Consider the following 13,719-nt stretch of genomic DNA (forward strand, 5'->3'; position numbering starts at 1 on the left):
ATATAGCGGCCTATAGAGGTTAGTATATGGAGGTGTATAGGGGTTAGTATATAGAGGTGTATAGGGGTTAGTATATAGAGGTGTGTAGGGGTTAGTATATAGAAGTGTATAGAGGTTAGTATATAGAGGTGTGTAGGGGTTAATGTATAGAGTTGAATAGTGTTAGTATAGTATTGAGTTGTATAGGGTTTAGTATATAGAGGTGTATAGGGGTTAGTATACGAGCTGTTTCGGGGTTAGTATATAGAGTTGTATAGGGGTTAGTATATATAGGTGTATAGGGGTTAGTATATAGAGGTTAGTATAACATGGTGTATAGGGATTAGTATATAGAGGTGTATAGGGGTTTGTATATAGAGGTGTATAGGGGTTAGTATATAGAGGAGTATAGTGGTTAGTATATAGAGGTCTATAGAGGTGTATAGGGGTTAGTATATAGTGATGTATAGCGGTTAGTATATAGAGGTGAATAGGGGTTAGTATATAGATGTGTATAGAGGTTAGTATATGTAGGTGTATAGGGGTTAGTATATAGAGATGTATAGGGGTTAGTATATAGAGGTATATAGGGGTTAGTATATAGAGGTATATAGGGGTTAGTATATAGAGGTGTTTAGGGGTTAGTATATAGAGGTCTATAGAGGTTAGTATATAGAGATGTATGGTGGTTAGTATATAGAGGTGTATAGGGGTTAGTATATAGAGGTGTATAGAGGTTAGTATATGTAGGTGTATAGGGGTTAGTATATAGAGATGTATAGGGATTAGTATATAGAGGTGTATAGTGGTTAGTATATAGAGGTGTATAGGGGTTAGTATATAGAGGTCTATAGAGGTGTATAGGGGTTAGTATATAGTGATGTATAGCGGTTAGTATATAGAGGTGTTTAGGGGTTAGTATATAGAGGTCTATAGAGGTTAGTATATAGAGATGTATGGTGGTTAGTATATAGAGGTGTATAGGGGTTAGTATATAGAGGTGTATAGTGGTTAGTATATAGAGGTTTTTTGGGGTTAATGTATAGAGGTGTATAGTGTTAGTGTATAGAGGTGTATAGGGGTTAGTATATAGAGGTGTATAGAGGTTATTATATGTAGGTGTATAGGGGTTAGTATATAGAGATGTATAGGGATTAGTATATAGAGGTGTATAGGGGTTTGTATATAGAGGTGTATAGGGGTTAGTATATAGGCGTCTATAGAGTTGTATAGGGGTTAGTATATAGAGGTGTATAGGGGTTAGTATATAGACGTAAATAGGGGTTAGTATATAGAGGTGTATGTGGGTTAGTATATAAAGGTGTATAGAGATTAGTATATAGAGATGTATAGGGGTTAGTATATAGAGTTAGTATATAGAGGTGTAAAGGGGTTAGTATATAGAGGTGTATAGTGGTTAGTATATAGAGGAGTATAGTGGTTAGTATATAGAGGTCTATAGAGGTGTATAGGGGTTAGTATATAGTGATGTATAGCGGTTAGTATATAGAGGTGAATAGGGGTTAGTATATAGATGTGTATAGAGGTTAGTATATGTAGGTGTATAGGGGTTAGTATATAGAGGTCTATAGAGGTTAGTATATAGAGATGTATGGTGGTTAGTATATAGAGGTGTATAGGGGTTAGTATATAGAGGTGTATAGGGGTTAGTATATAGAGGTGAATAGGGGTTAGTATATAGAGGTGTATAGAGGTTAGTATATGTAGGTGTATAGGGGTTAGTATATAGAGATGTATAGGGGTTAGTATATAGAGGTATATTGGGGTTAGTATATAGAGGTGTATTGGGGTTAGTATAGAGAGGTGTATGGGGGTTAGTATAGAGAGTTGTATAGCGGTTAGTATATAGAGGTGTATAGGGGTTAGTATATAGAGGTGTTTAGGGGTTAGTATATAGGGGTGTATAGAGGTTAGTATATAGAGGTGTATAGGGGTTAGTATATAGAGGTGTATAGGGGTTAGTATATAGCGGTGTATAGGGGTTAGTATATAGAGGTGTATAGGGGTTAGTTAATAGAGGTGTATATGGGTTAGTATATAGAGGTGTACAGGGGTTAGTTAATAGAGGTGTATAGGGGTTAGTATATAGCGGTCTATAGAGGTTAGTATATGGAGGTGTATAGGGGTTAGTATATAGAGGTGTATAGGGGTTAGTATTTAGAGTTAGTATATAGAGGTGTAAAGGGGTTAGTATATAGAGGTGTATAGTGGTTAGTATATAGAGGTGTATAGGGGTTAGTATATAGAGGTAAATAGGGGTTAGTATATAGAGGTGTATGTGGGTTAGTATATAGAGGTGTATAGAGATTAGTATATAGAGATGTATAGGGGTTAGTATATAGAGTTAGTATATAGAGGTGTAAAGGGGTTAGTATATAGAGGTGTATAGTGGTTAGTATATAGAGGTGTATAGGGGTTAGTATATAGAGGTCTATAGAGGTGTATAGGGGTTAGTATATAGTGATGTATAGCGGTTAGTATATAGATGTGAATAGGGGTTAGTATATAGATGTGTATAGAGGTTAGTATATGTAGGTGTATAGGGGTTAGTATATAGAGATGCATAGGGGTTAGTATATAGAGGTATATAGGGGTTAGTATATAGAGGTGTATAGGGGTTAGTATATAGAGGTGTATAGGGGTTAGTATAGAGAGGTGTATAGGGGTTAGTATATAGAGGTGTATAGGGGTTAGTTAATAGAGGTGTATATGGGTTAGTATATAGAGGTGTATAGGGGTTAGTTAATAGAGGTGTATAGGGGTTAGTATATAGCGGCCTATAGAGGTTAGTATATGGAGGTGTATAGGGGTTAGTATATAGAGGTGTATAGGGGTTAGTATATAGAGGTGTGTAGGGGTTAGTATATAGAAGTGTATAGAGGTTAGTATATAGAGGTGTGTAGGGGTTAATGTATAGAGTTGAATAGTGTTAGTATAGTATTGAGTTGTATAGTGGTTAGTATATAGAGGTGTATAGGGTTTAGTATATAGAGGTCTATGGAGGTGTATAGGGGTTAGTATATGAGCTGTTTGGGGGTTAGTATATAGAGTTGTATAGGGGTTAGTATATAGAGGTTAGTATATCATGGTGTATAGGGATTAGTATATAGATGTGTATAGGGGTTTGTATATAGAGGTGTATAGGGGTTAGTATATAGATGTCTATAGAGTTGTATAGGGGTTAGTATATAGAGGTGTATAGGGGTTAGTATATAGACGTAAATAGGGGTTAGTATATAGAGGTGTATGTGGGTTAGTATATAAAGGTGTATAGAGATTAGTATATAGAGATGTATAGGGGTTAGTATATAGAGTTAGTATATAGAGGTGTAAAGGGGTTAGTATATAGAGGTGTATAGTGGTTAGTATATAGAGGTGTATATGGGGTTAGTATATAGAGGTCTATAGAGGTGTATAGGGGTTAGTATATAGTGGTGTTTAGCGGTTAGTATATAGAGGTGAATAGGGGTTAGTATATAGATGTGTATAGAGGTTAGTATATGTAGGTGTATAGGGGTTAGTATATAGAGATGCATAGGGGTTAGTATATAGAGGTATATAGGGGTTGGTATATAGAGGTTTATAGGGGTTAGTATATAGAGGTGTATAGGGGTTAGTATATAGACGTAAATAGGGGTTAGTATATAGAGGTGTATGTGGGTTAGTATATAAAGGTGTATAGAGATTAGTATATAGAGATGTATAGGGGTTAGTATATAGAGTTAGTATATAGAGGTGTAAAGGGGTTAGTATATAGAGGTGTATAGTGGTTAGTATATAGAGGTGTATAGGGGTTAGTATATAGAGGTCTATAGAGGTGTATAGGGGTTAGTATATAGTGGTGTTTAGCGGTTAGTATATAGAGGTGAATAGGGGTTAGTATATAGATGTGTATAGAGGTTAGTATATGTAGGTGTATAGGGGTTAGTATATAGAGATGTATAGGGGTTAGTATATAGAGGTATATAGGGGTTGGTATATAGAGGTTTATAGGGGTTAGTATATAGAGGTGTATAGGGGTTAGTATATAGAGGTCTATAGAGGTGTATAGGGGTTAGTATATAGTGATGTATAGCGGTTAGTATATAGAGGTGTTTAGGGGTTAGTATATAGAGGTCTATAGAGGTTAGTATATAGAGATGTATGGTGGTTAGTATATAGAGGTGTATAGGGGTTAGTATATAGAGGTGTATAGTGGTTAGTATATAGAGGTTTTTTGGGGTTAATGTATAGAGGTGTATAGTGTTAGTGTATAGAGGTGTATAGGGGTTAGTATATAGAGGTGTATAGAGGTTATTATATGTAGGTGTATAGGGGTTAGTATATAGAGATGTATAGGGATTAGTATATAGAGGTGTATAGGGGTTTGTATATAGAGGTGTATAGGGGTTAGTATATAGACGTCTATAGAGTTGTATAGGGGTTAGTATATAGAGGTGTATAGGGGTTAGTATATAGACGTAAATAGGGGTTAGTATATAGAGGTGTATGTGGGTTAGTATATAAAGGTGTATAGAGATTAGTATATAGAGATGTATAGGGGTTAGTATATAGAGTTAGTATATAGAGGTGTAAAGGGGTTAGTATATAGAGGTGTATAGTGGTTAGTATATAGAGGAGTATAGTGGTTAGTATATAGAGGTCTATAGAGGTGTATAGGGGTTAGTATATAGTGATGTATAGCGGTTAGTATATAGAGGTGAATAGGGGTTAGTATATAGATGTGTATAGAGGTTAGTATATGTAGGTGTATAGGGGTTAGTATATAGAGGTCTATAGAGGTTAGTATATAGAGATGTATGGTGGTTAGTATATAGAGGTGTATAGGGGTTAGTATATAGAGGTGTATAGGGGTTAGTATATAGAGGTGAATAGGGGTTAGTATATAGAGGTGTATAGAGGTTAGTATATGTAGGTGTATAGGGGTTAGTATATAGAGATGTATAGGGGTTAGTATATAGAGGTATATTGGGGTTAGTATATAGAGGTGTATTGGGGTTAGTATAGAGAGGTGTATAGGGGTTAGTATAGAGAGATGTATAGCGGTTAGTATATAGAGGTGTATAGGGGTTAGTATATAGAGGTGTTTAGGGGTTAGTATATAGGGGTGTATAGAGGTTAGTATATAGAGGTGTATAGGGGTTAGTATATAGAGGTGTATAGGGGTTAGTATATAGCGGTGTATAGGGGTTAGTATATAGAGGTGTATAGGGGTTAGTTAATAGAGGTGTATATGGGTTAGTATATAGAGGTGTACAGGGGTTAGTTAATAGAGGTGTATAGGGGTTAGTATATAGCGGTCTATAGAGGTTAGTATATGGAGGTGTATAGGGGTTAGTATATAGAGGTGTATAGGGGTTAGTATTTAGAGTTAGTATATAGAGGTGTAAAGGGGTTAGTATATAGAGGTGTATAGTGGTTAGTATATAGAGGTGTATAGGGGTTAGTATATAGAGGTAAATAGGGGTTAGTATATAGAGGTGTATGTGGGTTAGTATATAGAGGTGTATAGAGATTAGTATATAGAGATGTATAGGGGTTAGTATATAGAGTTAGTATATAGAGGTGTAAAGGGGTTAGTATATAGAGGTGTATAGTGGTTAGTATATAGAGGTGTATAGGGGTTAGTATATAGAGGTCTATAGAGGTGTATAGGGGTTAGTATATAGTGATGTATAGCGGTTAGTATATAGATGTGAATAGGGGTTAGTATATAGATGTGTATAGAGGTTAGTATATGTAGGTGTATAGGGGTTAGTATATAGAGATGCATAGGGGTTAGTATATAGAGGTATATAGGGGTTAGTATATAGAGGTGTATAGGGGTTAGTATATAGAGGTGTATAGGGGTTAGTATAGAGAGGTGTATAGGGGTTAGTATATAGAGGTGTATAGGGGTTAGTTAATAGAGGTGTATATGGGTTAGTATATAGAGGTGTATAGGGGTTAGTTAATAGAGGTGTATAGGGGTTAGTATATAGCGGCCTATAGAGGTTAGTATATGGAGGTGTATAGGGGTTAGTATATAGAGGTGTATAGGGGTTAGTATATAGAGGTGTGTAGGGGTTAGTATATAGAAGTGTATAGAGGTTAGTATATAGAGGTGTGTAGGGGTTAATGTATAGAGTTGAATAGTGTTAGTATAGTATTGAGTTGTATAGTGGTTAGTATATAGAGGTGTATAGGGTTTAGTATATAGAGGTCTATGGAGGTGTATAGGGGTTAGTATATGAGCTGTTTCGGGGTTAGTATATAGAGTTGTATAGGGGTTAGTATATAGAGGTTAGTATATCATGGTGTATAGGGATTAGTATATAGATGTGTATAGGGGTTTGTATATAGAGGTGTATAGGGGTTAGTATATAGATGTCTATAGAGTTGTATAGGGGTTAGTATATAGAGGTGTATAGGGGTTAGTATATAGACGTAAATAGGGGTTAGTATATAGAGGTGTATGTGGGTTAGTATATAAAGGTGTATAGAGATTAGTATATAGAGATGTATAGGGGTTAGTATATAGAGTTAGTATATAGAGGTGTAAAGGGGTTAGTATATAGAGGTGTATAGTGGTTAGTATATAGAGGTGTATATGGGGTTAGTATATAGAGGTCTATAGAGGTGTATAGGGGTTAGTATATAGTGGTGTTTAGCGGTTAGTATATAGAGGTGAATAGGGGTTAGTATATAGATGTGTATAGAGGTTAGTATATGTAGGTGTATAGGGGTTAGTATATAGAGATGCATAGGGGTTAGTATATAGAGGTATATAGGGGTTGGTATATAGAGGTTTATAGGGGTTAGTATATAGAGGTGTATAGGGGTTAGTATATAGACGTAAATAGGGGTTAGTATATAGAGGTGTATGTGGGTTAGTATATAAAGGTGTATAGAGATTAGTATATAGAGATGTATAGGGGTTAGTATATAGAGTTAGTATATAGAGGTGTAAAGGGGTTAGTATATAGAGGTGTATAGTGGTTAGTATATAGAGGTGTATAGGGGTTAGTATATAGAGGTCTATAGAGGTGTATAGGGGTTAGTATATAGTGGTGTTTAGCGGTTAGTATATAGAGGTGAATAGGGGTTAGTATATAGATGTGTATAGAGGTTAGTATATGTAGGTGTATAGGGGTTAGTATATAGAGATGTATAGGGGTTAGTATATAGAGGTATATAGGGGTTGGTATATAGAGGTTTATAGGGGTTAGTATATAGAGGTGTATAGGGGTTAGTATATAGAGGTTTGTAGGGGTTAATGTATAGAGGTGTATAGTGTTAGTGTACAGAGGTGTATAGGGGTTAGTATATAGAGGTGTATAGGGGTTAGTATATAGAGGTGAATAGGGGTTAGTATATAGAGGTGTATAGAGGTTAGTATATGTAGGTGTATAGGGGTTAGTATATAGAGATGTATAGGGGTTAGTTAATAGAGGTGTATAGGGGTTAGTATATAGCGGTCTATAGAGGTTAGTATATGGAGGTGTATAGGGGTTAGTTAATAGGGGTGTATAGGGGTTAGTATATAGCGGTCTATCGAGGTTAGGGTATATAGACATCATAGTAACATCCATCAGTGGTAAGGGAAATGGGAAGAGTTATTATTGCAGTTATGTGACATCATTCTTCCACAATAAATTACATCAGTTGGTGTTTTGTTGACTGCGGTGGAAAAAGCTCACTCAGGCGCTGCTCCAGAATCTCCCATAAGTGTTCAATTGGGTAGAGATCTGGTGACTGAGACAGCCACGGCATATGGTTTACATCGTTTTCATGCTCATCAGAACATTCAGTGACCACTCGTGCCCTGCAGATGGGGGCATTGTCAACCTGGGAGAGAGTGAGGCCACTTCCCATCAGGGTAGAAATGATTCACCACAGGTTGAAGGTGATCACTCACAATGGCTGTGTATTTTTTGCCGTTTACCTTGCCCTCTAAGGGGTTGTGTGGATCTCAACCATGCCAGGAAAATGCACCCCACACCATAGCAGAGGCGCCAGAACCCTCATTTACTCAAGTGTTTTCTTTATTTTTGGCAGTTACGTATGTTTAAAAATGAGTGACTTCAGCGACAATAATTGTACATTTGAGTGTGGTGAAATGGTGCAACATGGCCGCAAGAGTGCTGTTTCAGGCGTAAGGTAGCGTAACGTTTTGTAGTTCAGTCGTCTGTAATGTCTTTCAGAATGTTTATAGGGGTGTGGCTCAGTGTGTGTGTGTGTGTGTGTGTGTGTGTGTGTGTGTGTGTGTGTGTGTGTGTGTGTGTGTGTGTGTGTGTGTGTGTGTGTGTGTGTGGTGGTGCAGGGGGGGTCAACGAGTGTGCGATAAGGGGTGTGGGTCTGTGTGGTGGGGCAGGGGGGTCAACGGGTGTGCGATAAGTGTGTGTGTGTGTGTGTGTGTGTGTGTGTGTGTGTGTGTGTGTGTGTGTGTGTGTGTGTGTGTGTGTGTGTGTGTGTGTGGTGGGGCAGGGGTGGTCAACGAGTATGCGATAAGGGGTGTGGGTCTGTGTGTGTGTTAGTGTGTGGTGGGGCAGGGGGGGTCAACGAGTGTGCGATAAGGGGTGTGGGTGTGTGTGTGTGTGTGGTGGGGCAGGGGGGGGTCAATGAGTGTGCGATAAGGGGTGTGGGTCTGTGTGTGTGTGTGTGTGGTGGGCAGGGGGGTCAACGAGTGTGCGATAAGGGGTGTGGGTCTGTGTGTGTGTGTGTGTGTGTGTGTGTGTGTGTGTGTGGTGGGCAGGGGGGTCAACGAGTGTGCGATAAGGGGTGTGGGTCTGTGTGTGTGTGTGTGTGGTGGGGCAGGGGGGGTCAACGAGTGTGCGATAAGGGGTGTGGGTCTGTGTGTGTGTGTGTGTGTGGTGGGGCAAGGGGGGGTCAATGAGTGTGCGATAAGGGGTGTGGATCCGTGTGCTTCAGTTTCAGTTCAACTTTGAAAAAGGGACGTGTCTCAACATGCAAGGCTGCTGTGAGCAGGGAGGACTCACACAAACACACACAGAGCCCAGTATAGCAGACGATACACAACCCTGGGCAGAGTAACCAAGGGCAAGTCCAGCGGTTTTATTTTATCCCACCGAAATGGGAAGGACCAAAAGTATTACAGTGTTGTCACGGATAATTTGTCTCTCGATGCAATTAGTGTAGCTCTCTTTGCTTTTTGGATCTTGCTTCTCTCCACCATCATGTCACGTTATACTCTATGGGGGGGGGGGGTCACTTGGTCCCATTGAAGTCAATGCACTACCCTCTGTATCGCCTTGTGGTCGGATGCCAAGCAGTTGTCATACCCAAGCGGTGATGCGGCCAGTCAAGATGCTGCTATAGAACCTTTTGAAGATCTTAGGACCCATGCCAAATCTTTTCAGCCTCCTGAGGGGGAAGAGGTGTTATCGTGCCCTTCTCGTGACTGTGTTGGTATGTGTGGACCATAATAGATCCTTGGTGATATGAAAATGTCAAGGGATCAATCTCAATGTGACTCAGAAATTTTAAGCAGCTCTAATGTGCAAAAGCCCATATAAGTATACGTTGTTCTTGACCAACTAGGTTGTCATTGTAAAAGAGAATTTGATCTCAATTATGTACTTCCTAAATATCTAAAATAATGGAAGCATACTATATACTAATCAAGACCTATGTTGCTTTTCCAATGAGACCCTATATATTAGTTTTCCCTTGAACTGTTTGACTGTATGACTGTTAACCAGTGTACTCTTAGAAAATTAAAGGTTCTATCCAGAACCTAAAAGGGTTCTTTGGCTATCCCCGTTAGAGAACCTTTTGGAGAACCCTTTCTGGTTCCAGGTAGAACCCTTTTGGGTTCCACGTAGAACCCTTTACAGAGAGGGTTCTACATGGAACCCAAAATAGTTTTATCTGAAACCAAAAAGGGTTCTCCTATGGGGACAGCCGAAGAACCCTTTTGGAACCCTTTTTTTCTAAGAGTGTGTGTTTTCCAAAATGGTGGGTCAATTCCCAATGGGGCTGAGAGGGGCATGACTAAATACTACTCAGACAGGAAATATTTTGTTTTTCTTAAGGGGCACAAGAGAATTCAAATGGCGGAGAATTCAGTATGGTCACGCCGTCACTGCACAAAGACGTTTGGGAAGCACTGCAGTTAACCCTCACTATTTGAGACTTAAAATAAATCACCAACTATTCTTAATATTTTCCTCCCGAATCTGCCTTTTCCTTCCACAGTATGGACCAATGTGGAGCCTCGTTCAGTGCCAGTGTTTCCTTGGCATTCATTGGTCCCTTTCCTGGAGCCCAGCCAATCGAGTGCGGCTGCCCAGCCCACTGATGGCCAACAGCTTGTCAATCAGAGCAAAGGTGAGGATTTGTTTAACACTTCACTCGTGTTGAAATAAATAGGCCTATTCTAGTCAGGTTGCATACACAACTCATGTGTTGTACTTACATCTTTTCTAAAGATATTTAGTGTACAGTATACCGTATTGCATCTTTCACTATTTGCTGCATCACTTCATAAATAAATAACTTAAATAACTGAACAAAAATAAATAACTCTCAGTACAATTTTTTTTAAATACATTTATGTTGGTGACATTCGACCTCCATGTTTTTGCAATTACCTTGAGATCTAGTTACATTGGGTTACATTGAGTTGATTATTGCGTCCAATAATCATAATTTCTCTATTAAACCATTTTAGCTTCTTATTGTAAGGGATAATCAACTAGGGGCTATGCGTTCTCTGGAAGTAATTCACTGTGCAGAAGGTGGGTGCCACGACACAGAGCAGAGGGGCGGCAGGGTAGCCTAGTGGCTAGAGCGTTGGGCTAGTAACCAGAAGGTTGCGAGTTCAAACCCCCGAACTGACAAGGTACAAATCTGTCGTTCTGCCCCTGAACAGGCAGTTAACCCACTGTTCCTAGGCCGTCATTGAAAATAAGAATTTGTTCTTAACTGACTTGCCTGGTTAAATAAAGGTAAAAAAAAATATAAAAAAATAAAGAGTGCTGAAAAACAACCAGCGTCCACCAACTAACTCCCTTCTCACTTGTCTCAGAGCCCCGTTGTGGGGTGGCCGTAGTGAGTGACGGATGGGTGGGTCCACCAGACGCAGAGCAAGGGTCTCCATCCCGCCCACCACCCTCCTCCAATGACAACGATCCCCCAGCTGGAAGAGCAGAAAGAGGTGGAGCCGACAGCGAGACAGAGAGCGACGCAGACGACCCGTACGTTTTGTTTTTTCCTCGGTTGTTTAATGGTCGTTCGAAGGTGTGTCGACTGTTTTAATTGCAGGTGACACACTACGAGTGGGATGTCAAAGGAAATAATGTTGCCTGTAGTCTTTGACAGCCCCACTATGGCTTTCTAGAACAGTCCATCACAAATGCTTGCATTGCAGTAGGAAAGACCAGTGCCTTTCAATTGCCCTGGCGTCATTGATTGTTGAATTATCTTAGTTTGATGGAGAGACCTACATAGAGAAAGTGTCATAGTTGTGTTTGTATACCATAGAATGTACCACTTAAAACCACACAATTAGCTTGGTATTTAAGTGATGAAGAAGGATACAAGCTTTTTGCCCTCCTCAACCTTTCTTTATCCAGGTACAGTATGTTACTAATGGCATATTCTCTTGAAGAAATAGCTATTAGCACAGAATTGAAGATGATTGGAAAATCTGTCCTACACATTCATACATTATTAAATGTTTCTGATTGGCAGGCCATATTCACATTATTTTTCTGATTGGCAGGCCTTATTCACATTAAGTTTCTGATTGGCAGGCCATATTCACATTAAGTTTCTGATTGGCAGGCCATATTCACATTAAGTTTCTGATTGGCAGGCCATATTCACACAGACTTTCTGATTGGCAGGCCGCTATCACATTGAGTTTCTGATTGGCAGGTTTTTTCCGGGTGTAGCCAATGATCCTGCCCCGTCTACGGGCCCTATCAAGAGGCGCACTCAGTCCCTCAGCGCCCTTCCCAAAGATGGAGACAGAAAGGTGAGCTCTCTGCTTGTCTGTCTCTGGCTTTTATTTTCTTATCTGTGTCTCTCAGTCCAATATCTCCCCCTCACATACATTTTGTGTCCTTCTCTCTGTGTGCTATTAGCTCAAACTAGAAATTGCCATTATCTACAGATCGAGGATCAGATTACCTGACCCCCAATCCCAATCTTACCATTAGGGGGCAAAAAAATAACTGACCCTGTATCAGTGATTAGGGGCAAATTCAACCTACTCCTTGTGGCTCATCCCTTCCATGCACCCCCTTATCACATCGTATCTTTCTCTCTCTCTCTTAGAGGGAAAAGGACCACATTCGGCGGCCGATGAACGCGTTCATGATTTTCAGCAAGCGTCACCGGGCACTGGTTCATCAGAGGCACCCCAACCAGGACAACCGCACGGTCAGCAAGATCCTGGGCGAGTGGTGGTACGCCCTGGGGCCCAAAGAGAAGCAGAAGTACCACGACCTCGCCTTCCAGGTACATACCAATGATGTATAAAAACCCTGGATGACTGACAGGGGGCTCTGTATTGAAGCCACCGCACAGCCATCTTGGTACTCCTCCATTGTGAAAACGATTTTGATAGCTATAGAAATGCATTTATTAATGTCTACATTCATCTTCTGTTACAGACACCTTAATGCAAATTCAATTATGTTAACTAAACATAAATCTAATAAAAATATATTAAAATATTTATTTGAGAGTACTAATGTTACTGTCCCCACTACAAAAAAAAACTTAAACACATGTAATTTTGTCCTTCAAACATTTATTTGAAATACTGTACAATTCCTTTCATTACTATGGACTGCTCCTACTGGGGAGTGCCAATATGGCTGACCGGTGTCTTCAAAGCCTCTCAGTGGCCAATACAAAGCATCAGCAATCCAGGGTTTATATACATCATTGGTACATATTAGAGGTCGACTGATTATGATATTTCAATGCCGATACCGATTATTCTAGGACCAAACAAAAAGCAGATACCGATTAATTGGCCGGTTTTTATATATATATATTTGTAATTATGACAGTTAAGACACATGGCTTTCCCTGGTGCCAATTCAATGAAAAAGTCCCACACTGGTGCTCTGCTTCTCTGAGCCATCTGTAAAATGAATATAATCGTACACACACACACACACACACACACACACACACACACACACACACACACACACACACACACACACACACACACACACACACACACACACACACACACACACACACACACACACACACACAGCTCTCTGACTTGACAATGATACTGAAGAATCTGCTTAGGAGACACAAATACTCTCAACTGTTTGAATAATAAAAAAACTAGAGTTTAAGTTACCTGTGATGAATGTTGAAAACAAAAACTGTAATTTCTATATGCAGGAAATCTTATTTTAATAATGGGTATGGTAAGAATTGCCTACCAAAGTGTGACTCATAATTCCCATGGCACCTTCCAGCAAAATCTGAAAAGCCGTTCCTTCATTCATTTATTCCATAGGATATTTTTAGATTCACTCCAAATAAGGTCTGTGTTTCGTGTAGGCTTACACCACCTTGCCAGTTTGATAACTGTGTAGATATCCATAGGACACGGTAACTCTGATCAATATTGGATAAATATAAGAAGTAAAAAAATTGGGGGCAGAGTGGATTTATTAAAATATGTTGACAAACGTCACCTTATCCTAGCCAGATTTACACTGGTATCAAAACGCCGAGGCG

At 39.4% G+C, this 13,719-nt stretch overlaps 1 protein-coding gene across 1 annotated transcript in view; it reads left to right on the forward strand.

Moving 5' to 3' along the window:
* The window catches only part of LOC135552241 (protein capicua homolog), a 48,671-nt gene that overhangs the window by 14,311 nt on the left and 20,641 nt on the right, over window positions 1-13,719 (forward strand). The window contains 4 exon segments of the mRNA XM_064983743.1: window positions 10,198-10,329; window positions 11,030-11,198; window positions 11,881-11,980; window positions 12,283-12,465. Coding sequence (XP_064839815.1) covers window positions 10,198-10,329; window positions 11,030-11,198; window positions 11,881-11,980; window positions 12,283-12,465 — 584 coding nt within the window.

Source organism: Oncorhynchus masou, chromosome 13 (genome assembly GCF_036934945.1).
Source record: "Oncorhynchus masou masou isolate Uvic2021 chromosome 13, UVic_Omas_1.1, whole genome shotgun sequence".
Taxonomy (NCBI): Eukaryota; Metazoa; Chordata; class Actinopteri; order Salmoniformes; family Salmonidae; genus Oncorhynchus; species Oncorhynchus masou.